Here is a 16,639-nt window from a genome sequence, read left to right on the forward strand (position 1 = left end):
TAAGGACACAAGATGGAAGGACAAGGGAAAAAACACAAATATCTTGTCTAAAACTATGCATGCACCAGATAATTTACTAGAATGGTATCGCTGAATCCTCTCTCTCCAAATTATTGTTAAATTTGGTGTATACCATGTACTCCATTTTTTGTAAAATTGTGCTAAGTAAATCCCCGCCAGCATCTGTAGAAAAAAAATATATTTTGTTCTATGTCTGGCACTGCTCTAGGAACCGAGATGTCATTGTTACGTGGTTTAACTTTATTCCCGATCCTTTCTTTCAGCGGGAGGAGGGGGTCTGACAGCGGCTTATTCCCACATTCAGCAGTGGGTGCATGTTTATGGTGGAGTAAAATAGCTGTTGGCCGACAACTAGCTCGTGTGTATGGCCAGCTTAACTCTATATGAAAACTGTAAAATATTGTTCAAAGGTGAACGTATACACCAGGGGCGTAGCTAAAGGCTCATGGGCCCTGGTGCAAAAGTTCTTCTTGGGCCCCCCCCCAAATTTCTTCTCATGGTCGACGCTCCGCAGCTTTCAGCTGCATCAATAGGTCTCCTAAGTGACTCAATGATGCAACACTAGCAGCCAGGGGCGTCACTAAGGTCTTAAAATATCAGGGGCAATATATATATATATATATATGAGACAGCATATCTATAGCACTACGACCCTATAGATATTGATAGGATTAGCTACATTGGCTCAGCAGACAGTATCACACATGATAGGCTTAGATACAGGGCCCATTCGCTGACATTGCGGCTCCAGCGCTGGACCCCGGAAACGTAAGTATAAGAATTGTTTTGCTTTTTTGTGTTACAAATTCTTTTTGGGTTTGTGTTTTTTTACAGGTTCGGATGTTGGACTACTTTGATGGCGCCGTTTTTTTATTCTCAATAAAATGGTTAATGAGGGTTCTGTGTTTTTTTTTTATTTCAATAAAATATTTTTTCTGTATATTTGTATTTTTTTTAAACTTTATTACTACCGCCTTCGTAAATGTCGCCCCACACAACCCTCATTAACCATTTTATTCAAAATAAAAAAAGCTGTCATCGAAGTAGTCCAATGACCGAAAGTGCAAAAAAGCACAAGCAAACAAAAAAAACATTAGTAACACACATTGTAGGCTTAGATACAGGGTCCAGCAGACAGGATCACACATGGGCCATGTATCTAAGCCTACCATGTAGTTGGCTTAGATACAGTGCCTAGCAGACACCCGCCGGGACCCCGGCTAATCAGCTATTTTGAAGGGGGAGCAGTGCTCGTACGAGCATTGCTTCCCCTTCATTCCGGTCACTTGTTCACTCTGTGAAACGCTGACACACCGCGATTGGATAAGAGATATAGATATATATATATATATATATATATATATATATATATATATATATATATATATATATAGATTAGATAGATAGATAGACAGACAGAGACAGACAGACAGATAGATGTATTGTAGATAGATAGATAGCTAGACAGACAGATATATAGATATGAGATAGATAGATAGATAGATAGATAGATAGATATACTTTGTCTGTTATGCTAAACAGTCAGCCCTGAAGTGTGACTGCTCAGCATGACAGACATACACAATGAAGGGGTTAATAGTTGCATTACTAGCAGCTACTTACATACATCTGGTGTGGGGTCAGAGAGCAGCAGGAGTCAGGATTCCTGGGAGGAGCAGACACGCACACCATCTTCCTGCTGTAGCCATTCCTTTCCCTCTGCACAGGCCACGAGGAAGAGGGAAACAGCTAGAAGCGAGCTGATTGGGTGGACAGCACAGTGGGTGGGCAAGAGTCTTCCCCCTCCGTGCAATGACTATTTCACAGCTGAGCTGCCACCAATGCTTTAAAATACATTGCTGGGTCTCTTTTGTACCCCAGCAGGTACCCAGCAATGCAGAGGAATCATTGTAGCACTACTGTGCTACTGTGGTGAGGGGGGCCTGCGGGCCCCCCCTAGCTGGGGGCCTGGTCGCAGTTGCGACCGCTGCGACCCCTATAGCTACGCCACTGGTATACACAATTGAGTCACATTATTACAACCAACAGCTAATATCATGAGTAACTGCCGTGTGCAGCACAGACAGCAGTTAGACGGACTGGGAGTGACTCAATAAGGTGCTGGTAGGTGGTCTCAGGTATCTGGAGCCATGCTGACTGCAGTGCAACCCACATGTGCTGGAGGGTGCGTGAGGGAGGATCCATAGAGTAAACAAGACGATCGAGATGGTCCCACAGATGCTCAAATGGGTTCAAGTCCGGCCAATTAGGGGGCCAGGGAAGTACTTGGAAGTCCTGGTCGTGCTCTTCCAACCACTTTCGGACATTTCTAGCCATGTGACATGTCGCATTGTCTTGCTGGAAGATTCCATCTGTCCAACGGAAGACAAACAGCATGTATGGGTGGACGTGATCTGCAAAGATGGATTCATACCCAAATCGGTTCAGAGTGCCTTCCACATGGATGAGTGGGCACAGAGAATGGCATGAAAAAATTCCCCAGACCATAACACTGCCGTCATCAGCTTGTGTTCTTCCAGCAATGGTTGCAGGGTGTTTGTTCTCTGATGTTTCTCGTCTGACATTCCAACGTCCATCCGTTCGATGAAGCAGATTATGTGACTCATCGGAGAAGGCAACCCTTTTAAGCCTTTTTTCCCGATGCACCTTTGTTAGCATAGGATCAGTGACCATTCATCTGCTTCGGAGCCACATATGCAGTAGGGTTCGCTGAACTGTTGTTTTAGACACAAGTCTGGTAGCCTTCTGGTTGATTTTCACAGTGAGCTGCTCCACTGTAGTGTGTCGTTTGGCACTCGCGCACTTTCGTAGCCAACGTTCACCTCTCACATCAATGGCACGTGGTGCTCTGCAGTTTCCACATCAGTTATTCCTAATAGTGCCATTTGTCCACTCACAATACACTTTCACCACAGAAGCACGAGAACAGTTCACAAACTGCGCTGTTTAAGAAATACTGCCACCCTTGGCCCGAAAGCCAATAATCATTCCTTTTTGCAACGCTGATAAATTGCCCCTTTTACCCATTGCAATGAGTGATATGTGTTCAGACAGCCTATCGTACACCTTATATACCCACCAAGCCTGCCCACGACAAATCATTTCCTTCATGGGCTACGCGCTGCTGACGTTGAAAGTAGGAGGTGATCATAATAATGTGACTCGACTGTGTATTTTAAAGTGTAGATGTAAAAGTGCTGCATTCAAACTACTGTATGTTCCGGAGAGCTGCTGTCCTGTAATTCTTTCATTAAAAAGTTCTAGGATCTATTCCGAAATTGTGCCCAATTGTTTCAGTTGGTGGCACTGATCCTTTAGGTCTGAAAGCCATACTTAAAGAGGCTCTGTCACCACATTATAAGTGGCCTATATTGTACATGATGTGATCGGCGCTGTAATGCAGATTACAGCAGTGTTTTTTATTTAGAAAAACGATCATTTTACGACCTATATTAGCTTTATGCTAATGAGTTTCCTAATAAGTGGACGTGTTTTACTTTTTGGTCCAGTGGGCGTTGCAGAGAGGAGTGTATGACACTGACCAATCAGCATCATACACTTCTCCCCATTCATTTACACAGCACATAGCGATATAGCTATATCGCTATGTGCAGCCACATAAACACACTATAACGTTACTGCAGTGTCCTGACAATGAATTACCTCCAGCCAGGATTCAGGATGTGTATTCAGAATCCTGACACTTCGCTAACGCAATCCCGACACTACAGCACAGCAAGCGTAATCTCGTTTGAAATGACAGTTTACAACGTAATCTCGCGAGATTACGCTTGCTGTGCTGTAGTGTCGGGATTGTGTCGGGATTGTGTTAGCGAAGTGTCAGGATTCGGAATAGACATCACGTCCTGGCTGGAGGTAATGTATATCCATTGTCAGGACAGTGCAGTAACGTTATAGTGTGTTTATGTGGCTGCAAATAGCGATATAGCTATATCACTATGTGCTGTGTAAATAAATGGAGAGAAGTGTATGACGCTGATTGGTCAGCGTCATACACTTCTCTCCACAATGCCCACTTGGTCAAAAAGTAAAACACGCCCAGTTGTCCATTAAGAAACTCATTAGCATAAATCTAAAATAGGTCTAAACTCAAGGTAAATGTCTCAACATGATTACGTAGATTTGCAACTGTATTATCCTGATGTTCGTTGTAGCAGATCATGGAAATGTTTTATATGCAGTTCTCTAGTATAAAAGTACAGATTTACCTCATCAGAGGCGACTGAACATAGGAATATTGCAATGAAAAAAAGTCAATCCTTACATCATCATACTCTTGAAAAGCTGAACTGCTGAGCTGATTGTGAAGAGTTATTTGAATACATGAACCTCCACAAAAATGAAGGTCTGTTTTGAGGGTGTGAAGAAACTGCACAGCAAGTTCTTACCAGCTTAGTTATTAACTCCTTTCCAATATTCCGGTAGAAGATGTCTTTGTAAAAGTCCATCCAAACCTCAGCAATGCGAATTTTATTTCTTAACAATGTTTCATTTTGAAATTTATTGTATGTTTGATTCTTAAGCAAATGGCCAACTCTTGAACACGGTATAATTTCTACTGATCCACCACAGAGCCAAACCTAAAGGAAATGTATTAAAAATACACTAAATACATTAATTCTGTATAAAAACTATATTATATTCACTATGTATTTACATTTAACAATGTCATTTATTGAATGTTTATTTATTATTGTTATTCATGACAAATTGTAATGATATTAGAAGTCACATAGCCAAACCATGACATAAAAAACCACAAACGCTATAATCTTATTTTAACCCCTTCAAGACTGAGCCTGTTTTGGCATTGGGCACGAAGCCGATTTTTTCAAATCTGACGTGTCACTTGATGTGGTAATAACTCGGGAATGCTTTTACCTATCCAAGCGATTCTGAGACTGGTTTCTCATGACGTATTGTATTTTATGTCAAAAATGCATCAGCGGGCACCGCATAAATGTTGCCACATACCCTTAAAAACTACAATGGATAAAGACAAAGAACACGCACGGGTATGTATATGGCAAAAAGTCTATAGACACAAAGAATATATAATAAAGCGTATAAATTTATTAACAAAAAATACTCCACAAACACGATAAAAATATTAAAAAAAGCAGATGGCTGCTATAACTGGTTCAACTGTGAGATACTGCCCTGATAAGCAGCCCAATACTACCTCCCCCAGAAAATAACCTACCTCAAATAACCCTCACGTAATGATGACAAAGATATGGGCACAGATAAAAAGAATATTGCATCAGACCATATGAATAAATGAGTCCCGAAGGCGTAGTGAAGTTTCCAACGTGGCTTGCTCAGGGGTCAGATATTGTACTTTATGTTAGTGAAAAAATTTGGTCGATAATTTCAATATTCATTTGTAAAAAAAACACAAAAATTTTGAGAAAATTTGCAAAAATTAGCATTTTTCTAAATTTAAATGTATCTGCTTGTAAGGGCTTATTCAGACGAACGTGATATATGTCTGCAGAACGCGTGATTATCACGCACGTCGCACGGACCTATATTAGTCTATGGGGCCGTGCAGACAGTTCTGTGATTATTACGCAGCGTGAGTCCGCTGCGTAAAACTCACGACATGTCTGTTCTTTGTGCGTATTCCGCGCATCGCGCACCCATTGAAGTCAATGGGTGCGTGAAAATCACGCGCACCACACGGAAGCACTTCCGTGGGATGCGCGTGATTCGCGCAACAGCAGTGAAAAGGAGGAATGAAAACAGAAAAGCACCACGTGCTTTTCTGTTTACAAACATCCAAACGGAGTGTCATAATGATGGGCTGACACTCAGAGCTGTTAAGTGCCTTTTGCGCACGCAAAACGCCACGTTTTTTTGCGTGCGCAAAATGCACACGCTTGTGTAAATGTGCCCTAAGACAAATAGTACTACCACACAAAATAGTTACTATTTCACATATCCCGTATGTCTACTTTATGTTTGCATAGTTTTTTGAAAATCCTTTTATTTTTCTAGGACGTTACAAGGCAATTTCAAAAGGCTATTTTTTTAGGGACCAGTTCAGTTCTGAAGTGGCCTTATATATTAGAAAGTCCCCATAAATCACCCCATTTTGAAAACTTCACCCCTCAAAGTATTCAAAACAGCATTTAGAAAGTGTTTTAACCCTTTAGGCGTTTCACAGGAATTAAAGCAAATTAGAGGTGAAATTTACAAATTGTATTTTTTTTGCCAAAATTCATTTGCAATAAAAAAAAATCTGTAACACAGAATATGCAACTCAATATTTATTGCCAAGATTCTGCAGTTTTTAGAAATATTCCACATGTGGCCCTAGTGTTCTACTGGACTGAAACACAGGCCTCAGAATCAAAGGAGCACCTTGTGGATTTTGGGGCCTCCTTTTTTTAGAATATATTTTAGGCACCATGTCAGGTTTGAAGAGGTCTTGTGGTACCAAAACAGTAAAAAAAACAAACAAAAGTGATGTCACTTTGGAAACTACACCCCTAAAGGAATTTTTCTAGGGGTATAGTTAGCATTTTGACCCCACAGTTTTTTGCTGAATTCATTGGAATTAGTCTGTGAAGATGAAAATCTAAGTTTTTTTCTGAAAAACGTAAACATTTTTAATTTTTACAAGGAATAAAGAAGAAAAAACACCCCAACATTTGTAAAGCAATTTCTCCCGATTACGGCAATACCCCATATGTGGTAACAAATTGCTGTTTGGACCCACATCAGGGCTCAGAAGTGAAGGTGCGTCATTTTAATTTTGGAGCTCTGGTTGTGCTGGAATAGTTTTCAGTGCCAAGTAGTGTTTGTAATGCACAGGAGGGACCAAAACAGTGGAAACCCTCCAAAAGTGACCCCCATTTTGGAAACTACACCCCTCAAGATTTTTTTTTAGGGGCATAGTTAGCATTTTGACCCAACAGATTTTTTTCTGAATTCATTGGAATTAGTCTGTGAAGCTGAAAATCTGTATTTCTGAAAAAACTTAGACATTTTTAATTTTTATAAGGAATAAAAAAGAAGCACCCCAACATTTGTAAAGCAATTTCTCACGATTACGGCAATATGCCATATGTGGTAATAAACGGCTGTTTGGACCTACAGTAGAGCCCAGAGGGGAAGGAGCGCTTATTGGCTTTTGGAGCTTAAATTTAGCTGAAATGGTTTTCGGGTGTTATGTTGCATTTTCAAAGCCCCTGAGAGACAAAAACAGTGGAAACACCCCAAAAGTTACCCCATTTTGGAAACGACACCACTTAAGGAATCTATCTAGAGGTACAGTGAGCATTTAGACCCCACAGGTCTTTTGCAGAATTTTTTAGAGTTAGGCCCCATGCACACGACCGTATTTTTGTCCACCCGTAAATACTGGCGTAAATACGGGTCCTTGGTCACACGTATTCGACCCTTATTGCACCAGTATTTACGGACCCGTGCCCGTAAATACGGGTCCGGTGTCACCCGTATTCCACCCGTATTTACGGGCACGTTTTTGGCTGCAAAATTGCACTGCACTAATCGGCAGCCCTTCTCTCTATCAGTGCAGTATAGAGAGAAGGGACAGCCCTTTCCGTAATAAAAGTAAAAGAAATTCATACTTACCCGGCCGTTGTCTTGGTGACGCGTCCCTCTCTTGACATCCAGTCCAAACTCCCTGGATGACGCGGCAGTCCATGTGACCGCTGCCGCCAGTGATTGGCCTGTGATTGGCTGCAGCGGTCACATGGGCTGTAACATCATCCCAGGAGGCCGAACTGGAGGAAGAAGCAGGGAGTTTTGGGAAAGTATGAACTTTTTAATTTTTACAGCTTTATCTATATTGTGATTGGAAGTCACTCTCCAGGGTGCTGAAACAGTTACTGCCGATCGTTTAACTCTTTCAGCACCCTGGACAGTGACTATTTACTGACGTCGCCTAGCCACGCTCATGTAATTACGGGTGCACACACGTAGTCACCCGTAATTACGGGAGCCCCATAGACTTCTATGGGCTGCCCGTGCCGTAATTACGGCCTGAAATAGGACATGTTCTATCTTTTTCAACGGCACGGGCACCTTCTCGTAAGCATACGGGGAGGTACCCGTGGCCAATAGAAGTCTATGGGCCCGTAATTACGGGCCGTAATTACGGGCTGTAATTACGGGAGTTTTTACGGTCGTGTGCATGGGGCCTTAGGCCGTGAAAATGAATATCAACATTATTTCCACTAAAATGTGTCATTTTTTCATTTTCACAAAGGATAAAGGAGGAAAAAGCACCCCAACATTTGTAAAGCAATTTCTCCCGAGTATGGCTATACACCACATGTGGTCAGAAATGTTTTTTTTCTTTTACAAATGAATTAACCCTTTCCGGACTGATCCAAATGTATTGCAGTGTATTGTCATTTTTATAGGCTCCTGTAACAGTGCGATCGCTGTTCCTGTCCGTTAGTCCCGGGTGTCAGCTGTAATACCCAGCTGACAACCGCAGCATATGACGCGGGCTTAGCGCGTGAGCCTGCTCCATACATCACTCTCACACCACGACATGCTATTAAGTCGTGGTGCACGAAGGGGTTAATGCGCAGCGGATGGTGCAGAGTGAAAATTAAAATCTTCCACTGATATGCCATTTTAGTGCACAATATGTTGTGCCCAGTTTGTGCCAGTGAAGACAAATACCTCATAATATGTTAAGCGGGTTGTCCCGGGGTTGGGCGATGCCATATCTGTGGACGTAAACTGCTGTTTGGGCATGCTGTAGGGTTCAGAACGGAGGGAGCGCCATTTGGCTTTTGGAGCGCAGATTTAGCTTGGTAGTACAGGGTTGGCCATTTATATGGATACACCTAAATAAAATGGGAATGGTTGGTGATATTAACTTCCTGTTTGTGGCACATTAGTATATGGGAGGGGGGAAACTTTTCAAGCTGGGTGTTGACCATGGCGGCCATTTTTAAGTCGGACATTTTGTATCCAACTTTAGTTTTTTCAATGGGAAGAGGGTCATGTGACACATCAAACTTATCGAGAATTTCTCAAGAAAAACAATGGTGTGCTTGGTTTTAACGTTACTTTATTCTTTCATGAGTTATTTACACGTTTCTGACCACTTATAAAATGTGTTCAAAGTGCTGCCCATTGTGTTGGATTGTCAATGCAACCCTCTTCTCCCACTCTTCACACACTGATAGCAACACCGCAGAAGAAATGCTAGCACAGGCTTCCAGTATCCGTAGTTTCAGTTGCTGCACATCTCGTATCTTCACAGCATAGACAATTGCCTTCAGATGACCCCCAAACATAAAAGTCTAAGGGGGTCAGATCGGGAGGCATTTCTTCTGTGGTGTTGCTATCAGTGTGTGAAGAGTGGGAGAAGAGGGTTGCATTGACAATCCAACACAATGGGCAGCACTTTGAACACATTTTATAAGTGGTCAGAAACTTGTAAATAACTCATGAAAGAATAAAGTAACGTTAAAACCAAGCACACCATTGTTTTTCTTGTGAAATTCTCGATAAGTTTAATGTGTCACATGACCCTCTTCCCATTGAAAAAACTAAAGTTGGATACAAAATGGCCAACTTCAAAATGGCCGCCATGGTCAACACCCAGCTTGAAAAGTTTCCCCCCTCCCATATACTAATGTGCCACAAACAGGAAGTTAATATCACCAACCATTCCCATTTTATTTAGGTGTATCCATATAAATGGCCTACCCTGTAGTTCTGTTTGGGGTTTTACTTGCATTTCAGTTTAGAATGTGGGGGCATATGTAAGCTGTGCGGAGTACTTGAGGGCATAATAAGATAGTATAATAATGCGGTAAATAAATAATAATCCGCAGATGTGTGGCCGGTGTCGCACTGATAAATGGTGCCCAATCTTATCCGCTTTTGGAACATTCTGCACATTTTGCATCGCCATAGTCTGAGAGCCAGAACTTTTTTATTTTTCCTCCACTGGAGATGTGCGAGGGCTTATTTTTTTGCGGGACAATCTGTAATTTTCATTGGTACCATTTTGGGGTACATCCGATTTTCTTGATCACTTTTTATTCCATTTTTTGGCAAGCAAGGTGACCAAAAACAAGCAATTCTGACAATGTTTTCTATTTTATTTACGGCGTTCACCCTGGGCTATAAATGACAATTTTACTTTATTCTGCGGGTCGGTACGATTACGGCGATACCATATGTATATTTTTTTTTTTATGTCTTGCAGCGTTTGCGCAATAAAATCACTTTTTTATAAAATTATTTATTTTCTGTGTCACCATATTCTGAGAGCCATAACTTTTTTATTTTTCAGTCGAAAAAGCTGTGTAAGGGCTTGTTTTTTGCGAAACAGGTTGTAGTTTTTATTGGTACTATTTTGGGGTACATGCGACTTTTTGATCACTTTTTATTCCATATTTTGGGAGGGGTGGTGACCAAAAAAATTATTTGTGATTCTGGCATTGTTTTTTTACTTCTTTTTTTGCGGTGTTCAACATAAAATTTGATGGAAACAGAACTTCTACACACAATCATGGCTGCTGCGTTGCTTGAGTACCAGGATTAGGTCTACTAGGATTCAGAACAACATGTAAAATCCCGTGTTATACACACAGTTTTGTAATCTCCATTTACTTTGAAAATTTCATAACTGACAGCACACAGTGTACAAATCATCAGAGACAACTGCTTTCAGCTTCAAGCCAGCTCCTGGCACTCCTGACAAACAGATGATTTTGACAGAGGAAGCCACAGCCAACCAGACATTTCCCCTGCAGATGAATGGCTGTCCATTAATATAAGAACGGCTTAATTTGTCAGAGCAGAAGCCGATCTTATAGAGTGGCTGTCCATTTTTGCTCATAGAAGGGGGGTCGCGAGACAGCCCCTTAAATGATTCTTTCCATGTAGACACTGATGCAATTGAGATTATAGAGGCCCAACCAGCTAATTGCCTTTTAAGAGACACAATAATGGGTAGCTGCTATTCAGGAAGCCACAAGGTTTTTACTCAGGCCAAGTCTCTAAATCCTACATTGTTTGTAATCTCAATACTGTGTTGTCTGAGTGCCCTGACCTAGTAATGGAAATAATGCTTATGCATTTTTCCAATATATAGCATTTACAGTAGACTATCTCCACTAGGGACGCACCTAGTACTCATGGTGGCAATTTACAGATATTCCACGCTGCAGTGCTGATAAAATAGTGTAGGTGAAATAGTAATGCTAGCACAGTAATAACACACAAATAATTGCAAATACCATTGTACCCACCATATGGCACTAACAGTACCCATAGAAATGCACCAGCAACAATATCCCTATTATATAACATATTTGTCTCCACCATGGTCCTTGACTGCTTGCTACTCCACTAACTAAGTTAAAGCGGTACTCCAGATTACAGCATTTCTTACCCCACCAATTGCTAAAACGGGGAGAGTCCCTCGTTCACCCCAGCCACAAGACAAACCCCCACTGATCTGACATTTATCACTTTTCCAGTAGATAAAGTTTAACAATACATTGCCTCGAATACCCTTTTAAATTTGAGAAGCAGATGAGCTGCCACTCCAATCACTCTCACAGCCGATGCCAATATTTAAAGTCAAAGATAATGACTGGAGAATTCATTGGGGCAAAAGCAATCTATAACTCACATTCTCAGAATAGATGTGTAGTGTTTTTAAACACTGGCAGCAATCTGGGGACTATCTCACTTAATCCTGGATACTTGTTTGCCATGGGGTTGGGGAGTCAGGTGTCACACAAAAAGAGGCTTGTGAGACAGACCGTGGCGATAAGATTTATACCACCTGCCTAATATTGTGTGGGTCCACCAAAACAGCTCTGACCCATCAAGCCATGGACTCTGTGGGAGTCCTGTTCTATCTGGCACCAAGATGTTAGCAGGAAAGTTCTTCAAGACCTGTAAGTTTTCCAGAACATTCCACATATGAAATGCATTGAGATCTGGAGAATTTGGAGGCCAAGTCAACACCTTGAATTCTTTATCATGTTTCTCAAACCATTCCTGAATGAATTTTTGCCGTATGGCAGAATCCATTCTCCTGCTAAAAGGTGCATGTAAGGCAAGCTTTTTAGTATGGCATGCCGGTGTATATTTTTTTATCTAAGATGAAGTACCCAGTGTGCCACACAACTGAACACCAGTTTAGGAAAGGGGGGTGAACATAGGAGAGACCACGGCTACTGAACACAAACTTAGGGGAGGGGGTGCACATGTGTGAGACCGCAGCTACTGAACACTAGCTTTGAGGAGGGAGTGCACATAGGAGAGACTTCGGCTACTTATCACCAGCTTCGGTGGGGGGGGGGGGTGTACATAGGGGAGAATGCAGCTACTGATCATTAGTTTAGATGAGGGGAGGTGCACATAGGAGAGACCGCGGCTACTGAACACTAGGTTTGGGTGGGGGTGCACATAGGAGAGACCGCGGCTATTGAACATCAGATTAGGGGAGGTGCACATAGGCGATTGAAAAGCCAGAGATTTCCCTGGGGTGGGGGGGGGGGAGTCTGGGACATATATAGTGGAAAGAGCTGCCAGACATTTCGTTGGTGGGGACAGGGACAAGGAAGCTTAAAATCTTTGCCACTGTGGCATTGATTTCTAGACTGACTTTAACTTACTTTTACAGAGACTAGTGATGGCGACGGCGCTAGTCACCAGGACAGATGGCAGCGCTTTAATAAATGCTTGTCAGTTCTGAACACCAGGAGAAAGAGCAGTGCTGCATTGTGTGATTGCCAAGCACATAACACAACGCCGCCAAGTGTTCAGCGCTGAGAAACCCAGAAGGAAGTGCCACTCTACTCTCCTGTTTATTAGTGATCGATAAGGGAGTTTAAACTGAAGAACCATTCTCCTACGGAAGCGGCGCTCCGCTCTCTCGCCCTGTGTTCTGCGCCCCTACATACAACGGCCCTCAACACCGTGAGAGGAGCACGTGCCAGAGATCATGGCCCCCCCGTGCCACAGTTTGCCTTTTTCTGCCCTTGATTCTGTCACTGGTTGTCCTTCCTTGGACCTCTTTTGGTAGGTACTAACTGCTGCATACTAAGCAGACCCCATAAGACCTGCTGTTTTGGAAATGCTCAGACTGAGTCATACAGTGATCACAATTTGGCCCTTGTCAGTCACTCAAATTCTTACGCTTGTCCATTTTTTCCTGCTTCCAACACATCAACTTCAAAAACTGACTGTTCATTTTCTGCCTAATAAGACCCACAGCTTGACAGGTGTCATTGTAACCAAATAATCAATGTTAGTCACCTCTCCTGAGTGGTTTTACTGTTATTGCTGAACGGTGTATCTAGTGCTCATTTTCTGGTGTAACGTGGTACAGTACATAGTCATTCGCTTTCTTAATTCCCCAACAGTTAGTGGCATTTAGTGATATCAAATAACAGCAACGCTGATCATTGTGGTTGGTTTAATCCGGTCTTTAGCTATATAAAATATATGGAGCAAATGCCGCACCAAATAAAGCTGTGGAAAATAGTGATACATGTGTCCATTTCTAACCTGGCCATGGCTAAATGTGATGTAATGGATTTAATATTTATATAAATAAAATGCATATTTTTAATAACTTACCCGGATAGAAAGTTCAATATTTTCAACCCCTGAAACATTCATGAATGTATCAAACGCCCCGATGTTCTGGAAGTAATGACGATCTACCGCTATAACGCATCCGGGTACTACTGGAGTCCTAGTTTAATAGAACATAAAATATATTCATATGTAAAACATTTTTGCACTTATCTTTATTTTAAATAAATAATATGCATTTGGATACAAAAATTTCAAGTTAGTAAGCCATAAAAATGCTGAATTTCAACCACATGAATATATATTTACTAGAACTCTTTTCTGAGTGCTAAAGCAAGCCATTTAACGTGTATGATAACATTTATGTACCTATATTTTAATTGTATAGTCAGATATGTTTTTGGTTTTTCCATGTAATGCATGGATGAGACGGGACCACCCGAGCGAGAGTTGCTCTTTGTTTAAAGCTTTCTGCTCTGGCTAATAGAGGGGGTCCTAAACAGGGAATCCCCCCTCTATGCCTTCCATATGCCCTAATAGGGCATATTTAAAGGGGCTATCTTGATTACAACCATATAAGTACAGATAGCCACATATAAAGCAGTTCTATCACTCACAGCATGATACATCAACACATGTGTTTACAGCCATGTGAGTGCCCAACAACTTTATCTTGATCTGTGCATTTAAATATTACCTGAATGGAACGATGGGAGATTGCCGTACCTTCTGGTCACTTTCTGACAGAGTGACCCAGTGAAAATCAAGGTTCCAGTCAAATACTCCTTGTCTCAAATCAGTAGAGTGATAATACTTAAATGTTCTCCAGTCAATTACATCTAAAACCGGGGACACTATACAGTTTCTTAAAAAGAAAAGAAAAATATTTGCTTCTTTTGTATACGGAATTATAAAATATGTTTACTATCGTTACAGTTCATATTTCTTACAAGGTTCCTTTTCTGGCTTTTTCACATAGTTAAAAATATTATTTCTTGCCAAAATTGGATTCCAAAGGAAAGGTATTCTTACTGTCCTCTGAAGAGACATACTGCCAATTGTTAGCAGTAAATATGTACAGACCAAATTTACGACCATGTGAATTCGCCATTAATTGAAGCAATCACAAAAGAAAAAGGATTAAAATGGCATCATCCTAAACATTTCAGGATTTTACCAACCAAGGTACAGTTGTAAACCTTATATAAAGAATCTGCCAGACACAGCTTCTGTGTCGACGCCCGTGGTTAATCAGTCTGCACCTGCTCCTAGCTCTGATAGAGTGACTCGATCTGCTAACACTCAGGCTGGTAGGCTCAGGAGTGGGAGAACCTATCACAGCCTGGCCAGACGGTTCTAGCTCCCGCCCTCGGCCTATTTATACCTTAATTTCCTGCTTGTCTTTGCCTGTGATTCTTTCCTTGCTCTGCTGCTCCTGCTATTATTATTGACCTTGCTTAATTTTGACCCTGGCTTTACTGACTACGCTCCTGCTCTGCGTTTTGTACCTCGTACACTCCTGGTTTGACTCGGCTCGTTCACTACTCCTGTTGCTCACGGTGTTGCCGTGGGCAACTGCCCCATTTCCCCATAGCTTCTGTGTACCCTTGTCTGTTTGTCTGTCATACACATATTGAGCGTAGAGACCATCGCCCAGTTGTACACCATCGCCCAGGACGGGCCGTGCAAGTAGGCAGGGACTGAGTGGCGGGTAGATTAGGGCTCTCCTGTCTGTCTCCCTACCCTGTCATTACACCTTATTTTTCTGTCTCCTATCCTTGCAAGTACACTGCCTTCTAGAACTAAAGCTGTTCAAGATGAGATCATGGAAAACAAATAATTAAGTGGTACCTCCAGGGAAAAATAAAAACTTCACAGTGCTCTTAGATCATCATGTATAGTACCTTTGTGAAGCATTTCCCTTAAAGGCTCAGCTTTTTGTGCTGTAGACCTCTCCTTCCTAATTCACTAACAGAAAGTTGTTATTATTGTCTGCTATGTTATAGATACAGTGGAGTTGCAGCAGGGTCTTTCTCCTACGGGGCCTTTGGCAAGAGGGGGCACTTGCCTCCCAGCCCATCACCTGCACCTGGCATCTGGGGCCCTGGACGACTATAATATTCAATTGTATCTTTGTCCTTAGGATCCCTGCGCAGGCCGGCACAATGACGTCAATGGATCACGCCGGCCTACACAAGGATCCAGTCTCATAGGCTGCTGAGGAGGCTGTGGAGCTGCTCTGTCCGTCACAGGAACGAGGCTAGGTGAGTACAAGTTGTTTTTGTGTGTTTGGGGGCTGCGTGTTGCTATCTACAAGGGGGAGCTGTGTGTCGATATCTACAAGGGGGGACTGTGTGGCACTATCTACAAGGGGGGGTTGTGTGGCTTCATCTACAAGGGGGTGTGTGGCACTATCTACGGGGGGTCTCTATCTACAAGAGGGGACTGTATGGCTTTATCTAAAAGGGGGCTGTGTGGCAGTATCTAGAGGGGGGCTGTGTGTTACTATTTAGAAGGGGGGATGTGTGACAGTATCTACAAGGGGTGGGTGGCCTAACCTACAAGAGGAGGCTGTTTATTATGTCACCATATATTCTCATTAGCCTCAGTTATACAATATGTTTTAGTCAGGCACACTGACCGCTTCACTTTATTTTATTTTCATTTTTTATTATTATTATTATTATTATTATTATTATTATTATTATTATTATTATTATTATTATTATTCTTATGTTAACTATCTTATATAACTATATTGCTTGTAAAATTTACAAATGGTTGCATAAAAAAAGGGGGAAGGAAATGTCAAGAAAGAAGTTGGGGGGGGGGGGCACCAAACTGAATCTTTGCCCCAGGTGCAGGAGAACCAAGATACGCCTCTGCATTATGCAAGGGTCACATAACATTGCCACATCATGTCATAATGACTACTCCCGACCATAACTTTCCTCTTCAGAGTTTGCTAACCAAACATTTTTCCAGCACCTTCCTTACCTTTCACCCACACTCTACA

At 42.0% G+C, this 16,639-nt stretch overlaps 1 protein-coding gene across 1 annotated transcript in view; it reads right to left on the reverse strand.

Annotated features, from left to right (window-relative positions):
* Window positions 1-16,639, reverse strand: part of GALNT15 (polypeptide N-acetylgalactosaminyltransferase 15) — a 41,672-nt gene that overhangs the window by 10,247 nt on the left and 14,786 nt on the right. Inside the window, exons 4-6 of the mRNA XM_075828619.1 lie at window positions 14,321-14,488; window positions 13,666-13,783; window positions 4,452-4,643 (exon numbers count right to left, since the gene is read on the reverse strand). Of these exons, the coding sequence (XP_075684734.1) occupies window positions 4,452-4,643; window positions 13,666-13,783; window positions 14,321-14,488 (478 nt within the window). The remainder of the gene's footprint in view (window positions 1-4,451; window positions 4,644-13,665; window positions 13,784-14,320; window positions 14,489-16,639) is intronic.

Source organism: Rhinoderma darwinii, chromosome 5 (assembly GCF_050947455.1).
Source record: "Rhinoderma darwinii isolate aRhiDar2 chromosome 5, aRhiDar2.hap1, whole genome shotgun sequence".
Classification (NCBI taxonomy): Eukaryota; Metazoa; Chordata; class Amphibia; order Anura; family Rhinodermatidae; genus Rhinoderma; species Rhinoderma darwinii.